This window comes from Ammodytes marinus, assembly GCF_949987685.1.
Source record: "Ammodytes marinus genome assembly, chromosome: 22".
NCBI classification, from domain to species: domain Eukaryota; kingdom Metazoa; phylum Chordata; class Actinopteri; order Uranoscopiformes; family Ammodytidae; genus Ammodytes; species Ammodytes marinus.
Window position 1 is genome coordinate 21,870,224 of NC_137226.1, and position 20,904 is coordinate 21,891,127.

The 20,904-nt window shown below is 43.4% G+C and overlaps 1 protein-coding gene across 7 annotated transcripts in view; it reads right to left on the bottom strand.

The window, feature by feature from the left end:
• Positions 1–20,904, bottom strand: part of LOC307268482 (pleckstrin homology domain-containing family A member 5-like) — a 227,767-nt gene that overhangs the window by 42,690 nt on the left and 164,173 nt on the right. For all 7 annotated transcript variants that reach the window (XR_013845459.1, XM_080051133.1, XM_080051130.1 and 4 more), the window contains 5 exons: positions 17,910–17,982; positions 13,120–13,220; positions 12,832–12,944; positions 6,196–7,305; positions 512–792 (listed from right to left, as the gene is read on the bottom strand). Coding sequence is in view for 6 of the 7 variants with exons in the window: in XM_080051133.1 (XP_079907259.1) it covers positions 512–792; positions 6,196–7,305; positions 12,832–12,944; positions 13,120–13,220; positions 17,910–17,982 (1,678 nt within the window). In the remaining variant the exon portion in view is untranslated. The remainder of the gene's footprint in view (positions 1–511; positions 793–6,195; positions 7,306–12,831; positions 12,945–13,119; positions 13,221–17,909; positions 17,983–20,904) is intronic.

Here is a 20,904-nt window from a genome sequence, read left to right on the forward strand (position 1 = left end):
ACATATCTACGGTGGCGCTGAGCATTCACCAAATAAAAAAAAGTTTCACAGCTAATCTCGTAAATACAAGATCTTTTCTCGTAATTATGAGATCCTGAGTGTGCTAACGGCTACATTAGCCGTGAAACTTTTTTTTATTTGGTGAATGCTCAGCGCCACCGTAGATATCTTATCTTTGTGATTCAAACAAAGAAAAGGAAATGCTCATATTAACTGTTCATGGTTATTCATTGAATATTTCCAACTGCATTTCTTGCTATACCAAAACAATTATTTGAAATATTTTCTGTTTAAAAGTAGAAAACATCTTGAATCTCTTGTAAACAAATATTTTAAATATAAATGTCATATAAAAACAAGTCAATAAATCACTGCTGATTAACAGTATTAACGTTTAAGTTGATTACAGGGTCTGAATGTCGGTTTCGATTCCTTTTTTCGATGAATTGCCCAGCCCTTGACATTATTAGGAAGTATTCTATGTGTGTGTGTGTGTGTGCTATCTGCATACCTGATGGCTGAGCCAGACTGTGCCTGGAGTAGGCCTGCCTCTGCTGCCACTCATACAGCTGCCACATGGTGTCGTCTCTCATGGACCTCCTCTTGTCCGTGGGTGTGGTGGAGGTGGGGCGCAGGGCCTGGTCGTACACAGACCCACACACGCTGCTGATGCTGCCCGGCCGCAGCAGGCTGTTCCTGGGCAGAGTGCGGTAACCCTCTGGGTAACGGGGCACTGGCTGAGCACGGTGGTGGCTAGGCATGTTCCTGGGTAAGGTCTGGTAGGACGCCACACTAGACAAGAGAGAAAAAGGAGAAAACACACACACACACACACAGAAACATAGAGGTGAGAAACCATTACTCTCTCAATAACACGGCTGGTCTGATCTCTGAGCCAATCACAGTGAAGAATGACAACAATATCTCAACAAGTAAAAAACTGGGGAGCACTCGTAGTGTAATGTTCCTCTCCCCTCCCCTGCCCTCCCCTCCTCTCCTCTCCTCTCCTCTCCTCTCCTCTCCTCTCCTCTCCTCTCCTCTCCTCTCCTCTCCTCTCCTCTCCTCTCCTCTCCTCTCCTCTCCTCTCCTCTCCTCTCCTCTCCTCTCCTCTCCTCTCCCTCTCTCTCTCTCTCTCGCTCGCTCTCTCTCTCTCTCACACACACACTCTCTCTCTTGCCAACCTCTACTATTTACTTATTTTAATTTGATTTTGCAAGGTGTTATGGGTAGCCCTTGTTGTCGTGAGCAGCTTTGAATGAATGGTAAAGATAAGGGTTATGTTAGGACACCTGAATAGACTGCTAATCAAGAGGAGGAGGACGAGGAGTGTTCAAGGGCAAAGGAAACAAAGCTAGAGATTTAGGTCCTGAAACTCAACAGAAAGATAAGGGCCAGATAATGCAGACACATCCTGTGATGTCAGACAGGTCAGGTCTAAAAGGAATGCTGCATACTAGCAAAGCACAGAGTGGCACAGGAAGACAAATCACACCTGAACGAATGAGTCATCCTGTCAGCAGTCAGTGGAAAACATGGCTAAGACAGGAATCTCATCCTCTTTCTTTTTCTACATACAACAGCTGATCATAAAAATAATCTAGTTAGCACGCAGAAGGCATACAATTGGGAGATGCTTTTACTTATTTATTTCCTCCTAACCTGGCTCCTTGATCTTGTCTCTTGCTTATAGCCACGCTTCCATCAGTCTGCCCCAGGGCAGCTGTGGCTACTATCGCAGTTAACCACCACCAGTATGACTGTGTGTGTGTGTGTGTGTGTGTGTGTGTGTGTGTGTGTGTGTGTGTGTGTGTGTGTGTGTGTGTGTGTGTGTGTGTGTTTAGCCTCTAAAATGTATGGTGTGCATGACTGGCTTCATTTATGAAACTACTTTTGTGTTAAACGCACTTGACTTTGACCTGAACATGCAGTAATCATGGGTGAGGTTCATTCATAAAGCAGCTGATCAGAAGGTGGACTGCCTTGGTTCTATGTGACCTTGTTCTTTCAGAGGGAGATGTATGCTAGTCACTCAGTGCGTTTACATGCAGACTCATAATCGGGTAAATAAACGAATAAGGCTTCAACAGAACTTTTAAACTGCATGTAAACACCTTTATCCGATCTACTTCGCACACAAATCAGCACATTAACGGACAAGCGAAGTCGGATAAGAACACCTAGATTCTCTCTGCATGTATGCAGGGATCGGATATCGCATATCGGAGATTGCGTTCTACGCTTGCTCGAGAATCCCTGCGGAAGATTTCACAAGGAAGTGGAAGGAGACGACGTTAAAAATAGTAGTGTTGTTGCCATAGATAGTAGGTTGTTGCCGGAAGGGAACTGGACGTGGCTCTATAACCACTTGTTGAAAGGGCTACAGCGCCACCTAGCATAGTGGAGACAGCCATGCATCGGACATTTGTCGAATATTTGAAAGGCCATGTAAACTCAGACAAGTGACGCGGTCCGTTCGAGTGGCAAATTCGGTATATGTGATAATCCAATCCAGTTGTCCCATGGAAACGCACTGACTGTCACCATCCCTCACCTAAAGAGCCTGGTTACAGCAGCACAGCTCTGCATTCAGGACAAAGACAGCAGAGTAACAGCAGCCTGCTCTTTAGTATCTATTCAATAAGCAGGCATGAACCTAAGGACAATAACATGACTGTTATAGTGTAAGTTTCTTTAACACAACATGCATTACATTACATTACATTACATTTTATTTTGCTGGCGCCTTTATCCAAAGCGACTTCTGATAAGTGCATTCAACCATGAAGGTACAAACTCAGAACAGCAAGAATCACATAAGTACTTGATTTTGAATAAAATAATGATGATGTAATTTGTTACAAAATCTCAAAAGAAAAGCAAATACATTATTTCTAAAATTGTTTATTACTAATCAACTGGTAAAATAAATATGAAGCATGTTTTGGAAATTCATTCATTTTAAGTTAAAGACCTACTTCACCGGTTGGAATATGAAGGTGTATTGAACTCGGAGATCCTATGAAGTATAAATGTGCAAAAAAAAATGAAATCGGATCATCCTAGCCTGAGAAAAGGCAGAAAGAGTGTTTTATGGTCTCACTGTCTAACCCTACATTTCTCTTTCTGTGATGTCACAGAAAGAGAAATGTTTTCCTTTATTTCTTTATATATCTTTTTTAAACCAAATCACAACCACGGTCTCCAACTGATTGCATGGTACCCCGTAGACCCCTGGGATCCTTGGATGCCCCATCATTTAAAGTGGAAATCACAATGCACACAGACAATAGGGTAATGGATTCCATTCTCAAATCATGTCCCCTGTTCTCAGTTAATACAAGTTAAAAACAACCTTTATCTCCAACTAGGGCTGGGCGATATGACGATATCATATCGTGGGCGATATGAAAGTGTCTACCGGGAGAGATTTGGCCATACCGTTTATATCGCGGAGAAAAAAAGTTGTGGCGGGAGCATAGATAGAGCGGGAGGCAGCTGTCCCTCCCGAGTCCCTACAGTTACACTGCAGTTACACCACCGCGCCACACGGGGGCTCTGCAGCCGAGTTCTGGGGCCTATTTCAGGTAGCTGGTTTTGAGGCAACCCAGAGTTTGTTCGCTCTGAGTTAGTGGAAACTCTGGGTTTTCCGTTTCAGGTAGCAGGTTCAGCGCAACCGAGAGTCAGTTACTGCGGCAACATACGCCGTGGGTCTAAGCCTGGTCTAACCTGCTGGATAGGTGGTTAGACCTACCCTGAGTTTGTTTTCACTTTACGCTGCAGCTCCGACTGAAGAAAGAGTGTCACTGTCACACGCGTCCCTGTACAGTTTGAAGCAAAATCACTCCATAGAAATCTCCATCGGGATGTTTTTATCATTTCCTGATGATTTTACGTTTGACCGATCATTTATCCGATCAGTAGCCTTGTTCTCAGCCCTCGGTCCGTTCATATAGGCGGCCACCTTACACATCGTGACATGCTCTACATTCAGATTAATAAACCTATTTGTAGCCTATTGTATGTTTTTTAACGTCTGTGCCACTGAACAGATTTATGTCAGGTGGATTCATGTAACGCTGCGGCTGCACGCGATTGTTATGTTCACTTGTGCGATCCTAAAGTCACAGACGAGCCTCGTTAAATAGCCTAATATGAATATAAAAATGATATAATAATTTAAACTGTGATCACTTGAGGAAAATGGATCTGGTAATAAATCAATCAGGCTCGTCAATGGAAACTGTCACCTTATGTGTCAGACGTTAATGTCTTTCACTCCCCATTTAAAAGAAGCGACAGTCTGTTTACTGCACAGTGGGCTATTAGGCTATAGCTTCCCAACATATCATACAGCGAATATAAAACACTGTCAGAAATGCTTTGCCGCGCAAGCTTTATTACTTTACTGCAGATATGCGTAACTTTTTAAAATAGACTATGGCTTCTCATATGGATGCGAAATGATTGCTCTGTATTTTTCTGAATTGCAGAGGAGATTAGATCAGAGTTATGTGACAATATCCCCGTTAATTCTTCTCCATAGGCTACCATAAACTCATTCGTTAATATTTCTAACTCCAGTGGGAGTAGCGGAGAATTTTTATTTTTTATTTTTTTTGAGAAGTGGAGAAGTGGGATGATCACGCATTTGTTTCTTCTGTTTCCATGGTGAATCATGTTATCAGCGATCCATTGACGATGGCTTTTATGCACACGCTCCACCCAGAGTGAACACGCTCAGAGTTGATAAACCCAACGCTGATCCACTGTTCTGAAACCGAAAACCCAGAGTTACTCATCAACCCTGCGCTCTGAGTTGACCAACTCAGAGCGCAGGATTAAACTCAGAGTATGTAAAACCAGCTACCTGAAATAGGCCCCTGGGCTGCAATACAGCTTCTCTACCCTCAACAGAAGAAGCCTCATCTGTTGCTCTAGCTGTCTAGCTTCGGTGCGCCATCACTACAAGTAACAAACCAACTCTGTGTCACGGTGGCAGAGCAGCTGGTATTAACGGTCAAAAATGTCATCGGGCAAAGGAAACTTGCTTGCTGCTTCAGCGTGCTGTTGCCGTGACGCATTATAGTCCATTATAGTTCCCACAGTACTAATCCCATTAGTAAACCAATACACTCCCCACTCTGCAGCTCAGAGTTTCTCCTTGTGAACAGAAAAAATGACTTCTATTTCTGGACATGACACTGGCCAACTGACCCACTAACATCGGGCTTTTGTCTGCAGTGTGAAAGCGTGCATCAGCCTTCAGTCCAGGTCTGCAGTAGACCCAGGTATTAATCTTTTTCTCCTCCGATCAGCATTGATGTGAACATGACAGCGGGTCAACACTGTGCTTCACTGCACTGCTGCAGATCAGACCCAGGTCTACTGGCAGTATGAAAGTGTGCAGGTTGACTACTTTTAGCAGGTTTCCCTGTGTCTACAAATTCTGTCAAGACACAAGTTTTGGCGTGAAAAAGGTCTACATTTACCATGTGAGCTATCGTAGTGCAGAGGTTCAGGGTTCAGTTTTCTTTTGTTCAGCCTCTATTAGCAATTAACATTTACTCTTAGCGGATGGATCCCTTGCTATGATTTGACTAAATGCTTCTATTTAGGAATAAACAGTGATATTGGTATTAAGTGTTAATGGATATGCTCAGCTCACGCTTTAGTTGGTCGCCCCTGATTGGTTCATGTAGTTGTCAATCTTCCTGAGACCAGACATAGCTCACGAACATATTCGTTGATCCATGTGACATCAACGATTACATGAACCAATCAGAGGCTGCCCTCCAATAACAGACAGAAAGTGGTGAGGGTCCGGTCTGACTGGAGGCTAGATTGATAACTATGAACCAATCTTCAACTAACAGACGGGGCCAGGCTCCTCCCCACGGAGATTAGAGAAAGTCTAGACTGATCTGTGCGAGCGAAACCAATGTGAAGCTCAGAGATCAGGCTGCTCTCACCAGGCTACTGCCTGGTAAGGATAGCATTGCAAGATACACAACCCCTGTAGTAAATCCATGAAAAAGTGAACTGTGACCAAGTGAAATGACCAACCCCTGTTGGCATTACTTGTATCTACTTTGATTTAAAAGGCTTTTGGTTTGAGCCTTAAACTAAATGACATTTTAGCTTTTCCTAGAGAGAGCCATAAAGAAAAGATGACAGCACCCTGTGAGTCCGCCTTACCTCCTGGTGTCATCGTCCGGCCCTCTGGTCCTGTGTGTGCGGACCCAGTTCTCCAGCTGCTGCATGGAGCTGGTCCTGGACAGACCTGCTGTCTCTGGCTCCTGGACCGGGGCGGGGGACGTAGCTGTCCCTCCAGCCAGGCCTCCCTCCCCCTCTGCTGGGCTGTAGCCCACGGTCCGCTCCCCACCTGCAGTAGAGCCAGAGCCGTCTACCTGCGTGATGGGCTGCTGGGCGCTCAGGTTGGCCTGGCCCTGGCCCTGGCGAGACGCAGACACTGCGGCTGCTATGGCGGCTGCCTGGCCTGGCTGCAGCTTGATGCTGCTGATCCTAGCCAGAGACATGTCTGCACTGTGGTCTCTCTGGTGGTAGCTGTATCTATCCCCACCACGCAACGTGGCATACTTCTCTGCCTCCCTGAGACCAGCGTACCGATCTCCTTCCCGTAGTGTGCTGTATTTCTTCACCTCCTTCACGGTGCCAAACTTGTCCACTAATCGTATGTTCCCATAAGTGTTGGGCGTCTCCCTCAGGGTGCCGTACCTCTTGGTCTCTTGTAAGGACATGGCCCTCTTGACCTGGTTCTGAGGGACATACTTCTGTGCGTCTCTCTGGAGCGTGTGTCTGTCCCCTACCTTCTGCAGTGCATACTTCTCTCCATCCTTGGTGAGAAGGTACTTCTCTCCATCTTTAGATGGAGCATACTTCTCTTCTGAGGGTGTGACTGTGTACTTCTCCTCCACCTGCTGCGCGGCGTACTGCTCCAGGTCCCTGTGAATAGTGCACTCCTCTGAGTCTGTCTGTAGCGAGGACTTGTCCTCGTGTTTCCTTAGCAGTAACTTCTCCCCGTCCTTCTGCAGTGTGTAGCTGACTCCATCTTTCTTCAGGCTGTACCTTTCCCCCTTTCTCTGCAGGGTGTAGTATTCTCGCTCATTGTGTCTGTCCAGGTCTTTGGGCCGCCTGTCGTCGGCCCGGGACAGGGACTGGGAGTGTCTCAGAGGCTCGCGGTTGTTGCGTTGGTTGTTCTGGATCTCAGGCCGGGTCAGCCCTCTCTGGTTCAGTAGGTTGTTGAGCTCCTGGGGCGTCCGCTGGTCCACTTTCATCTTGTCCAGTCTGGGAAGAAAGAAAGAAAGAAAGAAAGAAAGAAAGAAAGAAAGAAAGAAAGAAAGAAAGAAAGAAAGAAAGAAAGAAAAGATCAGAGAGAGATTTCAGAGATTACTTAAAAGTGTCAGAAGTTCCAGATCTGAGAAATGTCTCTTCTCTGATCACTAAGCCCTGACAGTGCAGGATTGAGGGAAGTCTGGGTCAACTGTCCCTGCTCTCCAAATGACATACTTTCTTTAGACCATTCTACATACACAGTCGCCCATATTTTTGTTCCAGGCCAGGATTGTGGGTCAGAATCACCAAAATAGCATGCTGGTTTGACCACTAAAAATCACGACCAAATGGAGTAGGTATCCAGGTATTTTTAAGCATGCTCCATCCGACAAACAGTATTGGGACATCCTAAATCTTTTTCTACCATACTAAATATCAGGGAAGTATGAGTATTGGAACACAGGGTGGGTATGGGTAAAAGGAACAGTGATATTGATGTTGACTGTTTGGGTTATGGCTAATGTAAATGAGACACTGTACCGTAGGATGTAAAACATTTATTTATTTCTAACAATTAAACTTTGAATGTCTGAGATCTGCGATTGTGTTTCTCCCAAAAAGACACATCAGTCCGATGATCAGACAATTTGTAATCAAAGACAAACGTTTATCCAAATGATCTAAGCCTCTTTATTCGGAGGGTAAACCTTACAGAAGACACAATTTAATATAATTGGGCAATGAATCCTGCGCCAGGTGCATCATGAAGATTCATAATTCAGGGGTGTATTTTATAGCGGTACCACAGCAGTAGACACATGCATTGTACATTGGCTGTTTTTGGTTAATTATACTGTCCACAGTAACTGTTTCATCTTGAGATGATGGAGTGATGGTGGTATATTCACACATAGATCCATTCTAAAGAGCGTGATCAAGGTGAGCTGAAGGTTTACAAGAGACAAGGCTTTGTGAGATGTCTGTTACTGATAAGGGGAAGGCCGCTGGTCCATATTCAACTTCCTTAAGGTGAGACACAGTACGGTTGCTTCCATTACAACAACATTACATTATTGTCTTCCTTGATACTAGTGTAAATCAAAAGGTCCAAAATGTACATTTAGGTGTTTATTTGACTAAACATATATACATATATAGCTATATATATATAAAAAATAATGTTTTTTGTTTGTTTTATTTTTATTTTGTAACAGTAATCTGTGTATCTGAATCCGAATTTGATGAAAATGGGGGCGGGACCTGATAAGCCTTTGGCTTCTTCCGTCTCCCTTCGGACAACACAAAGTATGATGTATGAATATTTGCAAGAGAAAATTGTGTATTGTGTGGAATTGTCCGAAAGAATAATAAATAAATAAATAAACACTGTTTGTTTGCGTCTGTATATGTCTCCTATACAACCATTTTTAACGGCCATTGTCACAACATTAGTTTTTTTTTTCAATACCAAAACCAAACCGAAAATCTCAACTTCCAAAGTGTTTACATCAACTCAACTTTCCATAATCATTCTTAGCACTATTCTGAAAGTTAAAACTGAAGTATTTTGTTCCTATGTTGTTCATTGTCTGAAAATGCTTTTTTTATTTAAACATGTATAGTATTTTTGGGGGCGCCTTTAGCTCAGTTGGTAGGGCGTCCCCCACCCGGGCCGGGCCCAGCAGCAGACCCGGGTTCGATTCCCGCCCACGGTCGTTCTCTGCATGTCACTCCCCTCTCTGCCCCATTTCACCTCTGTCTCTCTGCACTATCAATAAAGCATAAAAATGCCCAAAAAATATCTTTAAAAAAAAAACATGTAGGGGAGAACGGGGAAATCTGAGGCATCGGGTAATGTGTGCCACCCCCTATATCTAGGCAACGGAAAACATTTGTGGTCATGTGAGATATATGTTTTCAAGCCCTTCTCATTTCCCCATGGCCCTGAAAGAGAGGACCTCATGGTGCTGTGGTAAGCATGTTTTTTTCACCAAAATAGGTATTTTGCATGTAAAAGTAAATGTTCTTGCTGTCAACTTAATCAACTATTGTGCCAAAGCAAATGTATTCACGTAGAAAAACTTATATCATAGGTGTTGATGAACTACCAACATATAAAAACCATGTGATAATATTAGCTAAAGATTAGCCTGAAATGCTAAGAGAGGTAGTTTTTTCTCAAATTGTGGTGGTGGGGGAAAGTGAGCCAAATGCTGTGGGGGAAAGTGAGCCACTAGCCCCTTTTACACAGCCAGTGAAAGCCGGGAATATGCCGGCCTTTCGGCCCTCCGCCCTGCTGTATAAATGCGACAGTTGCGGAACGAGGGAAGAAAGGTGCGAGAGATTGTTCCGGGAATTTTACTACCTCGGGGGGTAGTAAGATTCCCGACACGATCAGTTCCGCCTCTCTGTTTAAATGCTCCAGCTTGTTGTTGCGGAACAGGGGGGCGTTTGACGTTCCATAGTCTACATTCTAAACATGCGACCATGTTAGCAGTTGAAGGACGTGTGTTTAACATTAACCACGGCGGCCAGTAAAAATCACCAAATAAAAGGAACGGCGTATAATCTAGCTGATCATAAGGTCCGTTGCTCAATCCAAACCCCCGCGCTTAATTTTGCAGAGTGTATGAGTCTATTTCTGCCCAGGAGAAGGTGTACAATGGGAAAGCTAGGCTAGGCTAAGTAAGGGATAAAGTATAGCGAACGGGTCACTTGCTAGAAATAAAGACCGACAAGCTGAAGCAGGAGCCCGACGCGCAGCGGAGGGCTCTTGTTCAGCTTGAAGGTCGACCTAGTAACGGGGGAATAGTCTGCTCGCCCCGCTAGACTGTCTGCTTCAGCTGACTGAAGGCTCCGGCTCAGCTGTTAGCCACAGAGCTACTGTTTTGCTAACACATTCCGCCGCCGCTATTATTATCCTAAGTCTGAGCGTATATCCACACTTTATTTCTGTCTACAGTAACGTGACTTCACACACTGTGTGTATGTGTATGTTTATGTCTGATTGGCAGATCGCTGCCCTCACAAAGAGACTCGCTCACAACCAACCTGTCACACACACACACACACACACAGAGGTGAAGCGGTCGGATTGATTTAGTCAGTTTGGTTAACTGTCCCAGTGATGTTGGACTCAGCGCGTAGCGAGATCAACTGGCACATCGTGGGGACAGTTAAATACGGCCCTCTTACTGCAAGCTCCAGCACTTCTGCTCTCAATTCACCGGCCAGTGTTGTTGTTGTAAAGCAGCTGACCGGCGCGGCGCTAAATGTTTACGTCACACCTGACGCTGTTTACAAGCACCTCTTTCATTCCGGAGCGCTGTGTAAAAGGGGCTACTGATGCGCCAGCAGGCCGGCGTTGCTTGGTTCTGTGTAAATAACACAGAAGCAAGCAAAGCCGGCATTTTGGAGTGATGTTGTTCCGTCAATATGCCGCAATCTCTGTGTAAAAGGGGCTACTGTCTCACTTTCCCCCACCATGAGGCACAAGTTAAGTTTAGTCTTAAACATATTTTAATGTAATATTACATGACATGTGTTTTATTTTAATGTCATACACATTGTACAAAAGCTATCATGCCAAGGAAATACACCAGGAAGACAACCTGGGGCAACCACACGGAAAGAGCACCTTCTCATCTTTCCCTGTAACCTTCAGGGCTGGAATGTAGAGTAGGCCTAGTTGTAGAGTATGACAGGCTGATGTTATAATCCAGTTGGGTCTTCTCCTGTGTTCTGAGTCCCAGGCTGTTCTCGCTGGTTCTGATTTTCCTATGCTTTGACCCCCAGACACTAGCTGGCTCTAAGGGTCCTGTGTTCTGACCCCCAGACTGTGTTCTAATCTAACTGGTTCTATCTTTCATTTGAATCTTATTAAAACCTTTTGAATTATAATATGTTGTATTTGATTTTGTTCAGAGTTCCTTTCAAGTGTTTAGAAAATTTGCTTTACGTAATTGACCAAACCCCATCATTCTTTTACTAGTCCGACATTAGTTCTGTAATGTGTGGCTAGCTTTCAGGATTCTTACTGTTACAATATGTGTTGTTATGGTAGTTTCAGAGTGGAAAAAGTAAGTGGATCAGTTTACCCCACAGCTGGGGTAAAGTGAGCCACATGACAACTTTTTTTAAAACAATCATATTTTCACTGCCCTTTGTCTTGAAAAAATTCTGCTAATGCCCATTTCTAGGAAACATCCTGAATTAATGGGAAATGTGTAAATTTGAGTGATAAATCATTTTAGCTCGCTTAGAGGGGAGCAAATGTAAAAAGTGGCTCAGATTACCCCGTTCTCCCCTATAGTATTTTTCTTATTTATAAAATGAAAAAAAGCTGTATCCAAAAGCTGTTCTGCTAAAACTTTGGAAAATTGTTATTCAACTAAATACTGTTTTAATGTCAGTAATCAACTGTCAGGGATTTATGATGATATCTATAAGTTCAAATTCTTACCCTGTTCACCTGCAGTGTCTCGGTTTAATGTTGTCTTTTATTTGACTAGAGATGATGGTACCTATTGCTCAGGTGTGAACACGGTAAACTGCTACATTTAAGACGCCAACTAACTCAACTTCTCTTTGGGTGAATCTCAATACAGGGGTTGCGGTCTACGAAGGCTGCATTTGAAGACCGATTGTGTCAGAGCGGTGCGCAAAGGTTGTTCCATTTGCAAGGCTCCTTGCAAGGCTCCTCATATGCGGCCGAGAAATGCAGCCTTCGTTTCACGGTTTTAAAGGCTGCATCAGATGTATCCTTCGCGGCCCAACATATCCCAAGATTCATTGCGTTTTTTCAGAGATGGCATAAAATAAAATAAAAAATAACAAAACAGCAACGTGTTGCTCCATCTTCTTAACTTTTATCTTCCTTTCTTTTTTTCTTGTACTTTTTTTTCTTTTCGTCTGGTAGGCAACTTCTTTTTCTTTTTTCCTCCGTTGACAAGGCTGTTTCCGTTGGCAGCAATCAGGGTTGCTAGGCAGCACAGGAGCGGCGAGTCGTCACGCTAAGTAACGGCTTGTTACGCAAACCGGAAATGCTCGTAAACAGAGCGAAATGGAGACCTGCGGAGACCGTCTCGTTTAACAACGCTCGTTGGCCTTCGAATCGGCCTTCACAGGCTATGGCCTTCATAGACCGCGTCCTTCCAAGGATGCGGTCTCTGTAATGGGATACAGCAATAGTCTCTTAAGTTGAGGAGTTCTTAAGAAAGGGAAACTTAACAGAGCACTTAGAGGTGTTTAGTGGGACCCTAGAGATATCATTAAACACTAAATGGATATTACAGCACTCAGATCTGGAGGATATATGAATATGTGATTACACCATGGGGACTGTGTGTGTCTCACATTTCCTTTAAAACCACCATGTGTGTGTGTGTGTGTGTGTGTGTGTGTGTGCGTGCGTGCGTGCGTGCGTGCGTGCGTGTGTGTGTGTGTGTGTGTGGGCGTGCGTGCGCGCGTGTGTGTGTGTGTGCGTGTGTGTGCGGGTGGGCGTGTGTGCTTGCAGCCAGTTTAATGGTGAGGACCCACCTTCTGACCGGCTCGTGGACCAGGGCTGCATCCGTCATGACCTTCATCCAACACTCCATATCTTTGGCTGTGTCAGTGCAGAAATAGTAGGTCCTCATGTTGGGGTGAGTGGCCTGGTAGGGAGAGAGAGATAAAGAGGGGACGCAGATAGACGGAGAGGGAGAGCGACAGAGACAGAAAGGGAAAGAGAGAGAGAGAGGAGGAGATAATACAGTAGAGTCAGAGTGGATGTTTAGATATCAGCAGGGCGTCTTGACATCCCTCCTGTTGGCAGAGTGTGTACTGTACCTTGAAGGCATATTTCCTGCTGATGTGGTCGTCCACAGACAGCATGGAGATGTGGAAGCTGGGCAGGAGGATACTTCCCAGGATGCTGTCTTCTTTCTCGTCTGCAACAACAAGATAGAAGAAAACATGTTAAGAGTGGTCCATTAGCATTCATAGCACAGCCTGGACACTAAAAACTAACTCTGGATTTGGCTGTGCTTCAGTGGCCCAAGAATGGATAAGGATTCATCAGTTTCATAGTAGGCGCTGTAGAAAATGAACAAGGGGTTGTAATGCTAACTCTGAATATATTTAACTTTGGTTTGCTTAGAGTTTGGCAGTGATTGAGGGTCACACCACAGAGAAAGAAGCATATGGGAGATTGGTATGGATGTTTATTCATATTTTACACTGTAGTTCAGATAGCAACACTTGCATCAAAAACTGTACCACGGTATTTATACAAAATAGCAATGTAGTTAGATTTGGTGGGAAAAAGTTTTAAAGGGGGAAAAACAGGATTTAGACAAATAGGTCCTTGTCTGTGGTCCCCAGACTGGTCCTAATACAAGCGTTTGAAAGGTTTCGTAAAGTCTTGCCCTGGACTCTGAACAGATGGAGGTCCACAGTTTGATGAATGACCAACACACCATGACAGAGTTAAACAGAGTGAGGTGTATCAGACCACCACACACACACAGCCACCCATCCCCCCCCCCCCCCCCCCCCCCCACACACACACACACACACACACAGAGAGTTAAGGAACGACTCTCAGAAAGCAAAAACAGAGGGGAACAGCAGCAAAGCACAAAAGAAGTGCCATGAATGCATCACAGTCGACACCTGGAACCAAGTTAATATTCATTGATGTCAAATTTGAGGAAAAAAAAGGCTTTGAAACAAGCGTGTGAGCTGGGTCACGTTGGGTAGATCACTACTGCAGCATTGGACCCCCCCCCCCCCTGTGTGGTGTATAGCATGACTGTGCTCTGATTAGACTATACAGGCTACAAACTAAATACAGCACGGTGCAGACAGAAACACAGCTGCAGCAAAAACCCACAGAGCCTGGAGGCTGGCGCTGCTGTTTGCTTTAGCCCAGGCTGAAGAGTGAGTGGGCCCTGCAGCTCCTCCGGCCCTAGCTAGGTCCTCTCAATTATTCACATATACACAACGCACACAAAACCAACAACAAAGGAAGGAGTAAACTGGCATGCAGAGAGGGGCTGGAGGTGTACAGTGCAGTGCGGGTGGGTGGGTGATTTTTCTTTAGATTTTTTTCTTAACATCCTTCACCAGGTTGACTGAGGTTTGAGGCAGATCTTTCATGGAGAGGTTTGTTCAGATGAATTTCTGCCACAAAGAGTACACCTTTAGACACTGATACTCTATAAACTATGGATACTGACAATAAGGTGATAGAGCCATTGAATGATAATCTAGCATTACTACATTTTCAGTAAGTATCTATGTTGGGCATATGGAGTCCAAAAGGAAGATATCACTTCATTGTGGGCGCACACCCAATATAATAACTCACATACCATTACATACCTTGATATATCAAGATAATAACTTGTGCCCACAAGGTCGTGATATTTTTGCACCAAATAATAATTTGGTTTATTTTAGTGCACAAGCAGTTGCAATCCAGGGATGTAAGTAACTCATTACATTTACTCAAAGGAAAAATAGAATTACTTGATGTTGTTTGGTTGTGGCTTTCGTTAGTTCTCATGACTCCGAACTCTGAACAGATAAAGGATTGACAGACACCTAATGTAATCAGTTGACATCAGCTTAAACACTTAAAATGATAGCATTGTTGCTTTGTGTAGGTTACTGTACCGCTCCTATGCCCGATCAAAACTCCATCATCCAGTTTGAATCTAAATTGAGAAGCATCAATGTGTTCTTCTTTATTGTGTGTGTGTTGTGTAGCCCAGTAGGAGCCCCCGCTCATAGAAAGGCAGGTAATCACACACCGCACATTTACAGCAAACAACAAACGTTACAAAAGAAATATTGTACTTGTATGCAAATAAATATTGACTGCATTTGAGGGGCCACTTTCTATTCCACTCCTGTTCTCCTGAATAGGTTTAGGAGACACATCACTGTTTTTTCCTGCTATTTTAATGTGCACTACTTTACACTCACACAAAAAAGCATTACATGTTATGAGACTTTGCTCTAGTATCAGGTATTCAGTATATACTTAGGGTAACGCTGTCACTCAGTCACTCACTAACTCAGTATTTCACTTATTCTTTTACCTTTCTCTACATTTTCGCTAATGCAATTTCACTGTTCATTAATTAATAGCACTTGAATTCAAATATTGTGTTACTCGTCCCATCAAGTTAAACTGCCACAGGTTTTCTTTTGATAACCTTGATTAACTGCTTCATGTGTTTTCATGACAGCAATGGTTCCTGTTCATGAAGGAATAATTAGAGTGTATGTAAACACACTGAATCAATTCATCTAGATGAGCCATTTGCTTACTATACCAAAGTCAAGTAGGTACAACTTCAAATTCTGCAGACACCTCGCAACCTGAGTGACAGAAGGCACCTATAGAATAGAGTGATAGAGCAAGCAGGAGTTTGAATGGAGGTTAGAATGACAGAGCCCCAGAGCGTCATTGTCTTGTCTCCCCTTGGTCTCTGGCTCGAGCTACGCCAATAAACATCCAATTTTCCCCCTGGCTCTGTCATGAAAGCGTCTGCTGATTGCACTCTGGGAGAAGATAATTTGTCAATTTATGGAGATGGAAAAAAAACTCTCTCTGGTTTAGGAGAGACAGAGGAGGGACAGATGAGCTCTGTGAAGGTACAGTTTCAACAACGACTAGTTTACACTTTCAAGGACACACTGAAAAAAATAAACATTGGATGAACCTAATATTTCAGCTTTCATTCAATGTAAAACATTCATTTCAGGTTAGAACAAATTATGTTTTTACATTGAATCAAAGCTAAAATATTAGATGTGACAGATTACTTGAATTTTTTAAAATTCATCCAATGTTAATTTTTTTCAGTGCACAACCTGTTGACCGTAGATCTGACCGTCACACTGGTCTGGATTAAGTTAACAGCTTTTTCCCACAGTTTTCTCATTCTAAAATGGACTGGTTACACCGCAGTGAAATGCTCTAACAAACTGTACTTTGTGATTTGAGCACTATACAACACAATTCCATGCACCTTAATTGTGTTGGGATGGGGGTGGACATTTCTATGGGAACTATTTCAAACTAAAAGCATCCCTATAGTGGCAAATTTATTATTATTGTTATTATTATTATCAAGCTATATTTGTATTACAATATCTGGAAATAGTCTTGTTATCTTGTGCATTATTTTCTTTCAACTCAGTCAGGCAAGATGAAATGCTCAAAACTATATTCAATATTTCCAACAAAAGGTTTAGTTGGTTTTTTGTTATGGATCACATGGTTCAAATGAAAGGAAATAATGTTTCACAGTGAGAACATTGGGCCTCATTTATCAAACTTGGCACAGAAATCACCCTACGCCCGGTATCACGTAGGATTCATCAACCACTGATCAGACCATTGATAAATGCACGGGGGTGAAAACCACCTTCATTTGAATATCACACCCTATATGTTCTGAGTTTAGAGGCCTCGCCCATAGGCTTTACCACAATGAGATGCACAATACTAGCCTGGAATTCCAGACTTGTCGCTGGCAAATTAAATTTGCTACGCCTGTTGGTCTGGACACTCTCATTAAATATGTCAAGAAATCCTGAGCTACCAATCAAATGGTTCTATCTGATATGGGCGGGCCAGAGCCCTATGTATGATGCTCTGGGGCGGATGTAACCGGATGACAACAGTGCTGTGCCTGCGCCGCCGAAGCTGTGATAGTAAATGACAGAGATGGATGCGGATATGTTGTTTGAGTTTGAGACTGCTTTGGCCTCGACACTTTACGATTTGAAAGACGGCGCTCAAATCTTTCATTATAAGTAAGTGGAATGTTCTGTTTTGCCGACCGACCACGGCAAAAGTTTAATTTAACAGTTAATCCGCTGTTCGCTAAACGGACGTGGCTTAATATGTCACCTTGTTCATTGCTCTGATTGGTTGTAGTGCTATCCAACCGCAGTGCAGTGGCATTTGAAATGCACAAGTAGGAGCCGCCCCTTGAGTTGGGAAGGTCTATTGATCGTGGCCAGACCCTCTTTCGTTCTAGATATGGGTCTGGATTTCCAGGCAAGCGCAGTACAGGAAAGAATAGGAATTTCTCTGATGTAGGGAGCATTGAAAGCAGCATCGAAGAATGTCAGAAGGCAGCACTGTGGAAATAAATCACTGCTGCGCTCGACAGTGTTGGAGTTGACAAAAGGTCTCCAGAGCTTTGTAAATTTAATTTATTTATCAATGTTATCGCTCAAATAATATAAATTAGCATAATATAAACGTTTATGTTGCAATTGCTTTACATATAGGTGAATAAAAGTGGTCTGACTTAAAAATGGCCACAATTTGTGTGTTGCTGCTCTGAAATGCAGCAGCATGCAGACTGGAGGAAGCCAGCCAGAGCCCAGCCTGAAACTGACCCCACTGAAGAGCTTTAAACCTTTTACGCATGTCTAATTGGTCTTTCGAGGATAAATACAAGTTAAATGAAATGAAAAATAATTGTTTTTCAATGATTTGACAAAACAGTAATGCGATTACACTTCAACAACCTGTGTGTGTGTGTGTGTGTGTGTGTGTGTGTGTGTGTGTGTGTGTGTGTGTGTGTGTGTGTGTGTGTGTGTGTGCTCACCTCTGTAGTAGAATAGGCACATGTCGCACAGAACAAACCACCTCTTCTTCCACAGCTTCATGCCTGTGCTGTCCTAAAGGGGGCAAAGGTCACAGTTCATCAGGCAGTCAGTCTCTCTCACTCACACACACACACACACACACACACACACACACACACACACACACACACACACACACACACACACACACACACACACACACACACACACACACACACACACAAACACACAGCTCTTCTGCTTTCTTTTGATCTCCCTTCACACTTCCCTTGCCGCCTCACCCCTCTGGCTGTTTCTATTAACCAGCGCATATCTCCTCCACTGAGACAAATTGCTGGGTTTTATCTCTTCATAACGTAGTGACAAATGTGCCTGTGTGCTGCTGGGGGCCTGGGCTTTGTTCTTCATGCTGCGGCTCTTTGCTCCTTACTCCTCCCACCCTCCCTGGCGCTGGAATGACTGCAGCCACAATAATAGCTTTTCTTCCAGACCATTTGCTCACTCGGGTCTTTAGCACTGTTTACAATGTGTGGTGTAGGACCACAGATCCTAAAGGTTTGGGTAAACACCAATGGCATTTGTTCTGTGAGCGAGCACTTTGCCTGCAGGTCTGGGGGGAAGTGAATGGATTATGGTGGTGATGTGAACACAGTGAGCAGTAGGACAGGCCCAGGCTGAGACGGAGGGTATGGACAGTGGGTCTGAATAGGGCTGGATGAGGCTGTCTTCATTGACCCACAGTAGGACCTCGCTCTGGGCAAAGAAAACTGCTCATCTTGCAGCAAGTGGGTGGAAAAGCTAATGAGACAACAAGCTAGGTTAGCTAGCATCCATTTAAAGGCATACTAAGAGATCGACAGCGAAGTAAGCCAGCTTTTTAGATCGCCGTTAGAGACACACAAGCGACCATGGGGTTGATCTACTAAGACCCTAAATAGAGAGTGCTAGACTGCATGAGCATTCTAAAAGATGCACTTTCTGGTTTGTGGTTGTTCTGTGTGTGATCAACTGAGAGTAAATGCACAAATGACAACGGGTGCAAACATGTTAGAGGAAGTAGATCTAAAAGAGGGTTTAGTGTGTTACTGGTTTCTGTGTTTGGACAGAAAGCAGAGGGACAGCAAGCGCTAAGAGAAATGTAATGCCATGGAATTAGACGTCTTAATGGATGAGGAAAACACACGCACTGTTGAGCTACAGCCATTAATATTAATATTACTCAAAGAAACAATATGAGAGAGAATCTGTGAGGAAATAAATGCTGTGGGTAAAAGGAGGACTGATGAAATGAAGAGAATATGGCAGGACACTAGAAGAAGAACAAAAGAACACATATCTTAATAAAAAGCCTCTGCAAATAAAACAGGTTTCACATGAGTACAGTCTCTCCTGTTGGACACAGCTACGTGTAAAGCCCTGTTTGGATTCATTCTGTGTGTCCAGACTGCACAGCTGTCCATCCTGCCTGACATAACATTAAGGACTCTGGACAGTAGACAAACTGCTGGGGGAGACGCCAGCAGAAATAGTAACAGTGCGCTCACTGCGCTGGAACGACCCAGACGAGAGGAAATGCCTTATGTATATATGTAGGCATTGTGTGACTGTTTCTTGTGAGTGGCTACAAATAAGCCACTCCAGAATGTCACTGCTGGATGGGCGATATGTCTGGATTATTTGTGTTTGTCAATCCAAACATAACACGAACCAAAAGAAGCCTTTATCCGCTGCTTTCATGTGTCCTCCTCACCAGCCGTCAGTGCGCAACAGTTTAACGACTGCTTTTCAAACGTTTTAAATAAAGACGCAATCACAACGGCAAATCACAGTGTGTGTGCTAAATAAACCTTTTTTCTACTTCTCCCATATTTTGCACAATCCGGAAGAAACGCCTGCTTTAGCATATTCATTAATGCAAACATACTAAACGTACAGCGCGTGTTATTTGACATGCGATCCACAGGGAGCAAAACGTTAGCAGATCAGCTTTTTTTTGCGAGTGAAATCCTGTTTGCACACGTTTCTATATACGCACAAACATTAAGATCAACCCCTAAGTGTGTTAGCGACACACAAAGGACAAGTAGCGGATGGTGAGTAGATATTAGCTGATTTGACAACAAGTTTTCTAGATGACATCCTCTTAGTATGCCTTTAAGCCTTGCAGCATGAGGAGCATTCTAGATTTCCACCAAATTCTAAAGCCACTTTGGCTGCAGCAGGATTCAGTGTTTGTGACCCGCTTAAGGTTGATGATGAAATATTACAGGACTAAACTTGACTCATGTGGTTTTACTATCCCTGTGTTCCAATCCACATACTTCCCTACTATTTAGTATGCCCCAATACATCCACGTCGATTGTAGTATGATGAGAATACATAAACGACCATCTAACTCCAATAGCATCTTGGAGTATTCGTCTTTATCCTTGATATTTCTTGACAGAATGAAAAAAAATCTTCCTTATCTGATGTTTTTTTCTCTCCTGTGGCCCTTAAACTCTTCTGTACTTTAGTATGTAGTGTATTAGGGTTGCAAAGGGGTGGAAAGTTTCCGGTAAATTACCGGAAAGTTTCCGGAAACTTTCCACGGGAACTTTCGCTCGGGAATTTTGGGAATATTCAAAATTGGAAATTATAGGAATTAACTAAATGTTGGTAATTTAATTTTTTTTTTCACATCCAAACATAAATCTAAACATTTAAACACTATGTTTGGTCATAGGCAGACAGACATGCAAAATAATACAATTAAAAAAACATTACATTTGAACAGATTTATTTGTAAGAAGAACTGATCAAGTTTTGATTATTTTATGAACAATCAATAATTTCACTGAACAACAAAAAGATGAATGTTGAGTTAAATATTACTCATCTGTCTGAACCCAACCATTCAATAAATAAAGTCAAATGCCCCCCATGTGATGGAGGAATGCACAGAGCATGTAGGGGGCATGGCCTCAGTAGGGGAGAACGGGGTAAGTAGGCAC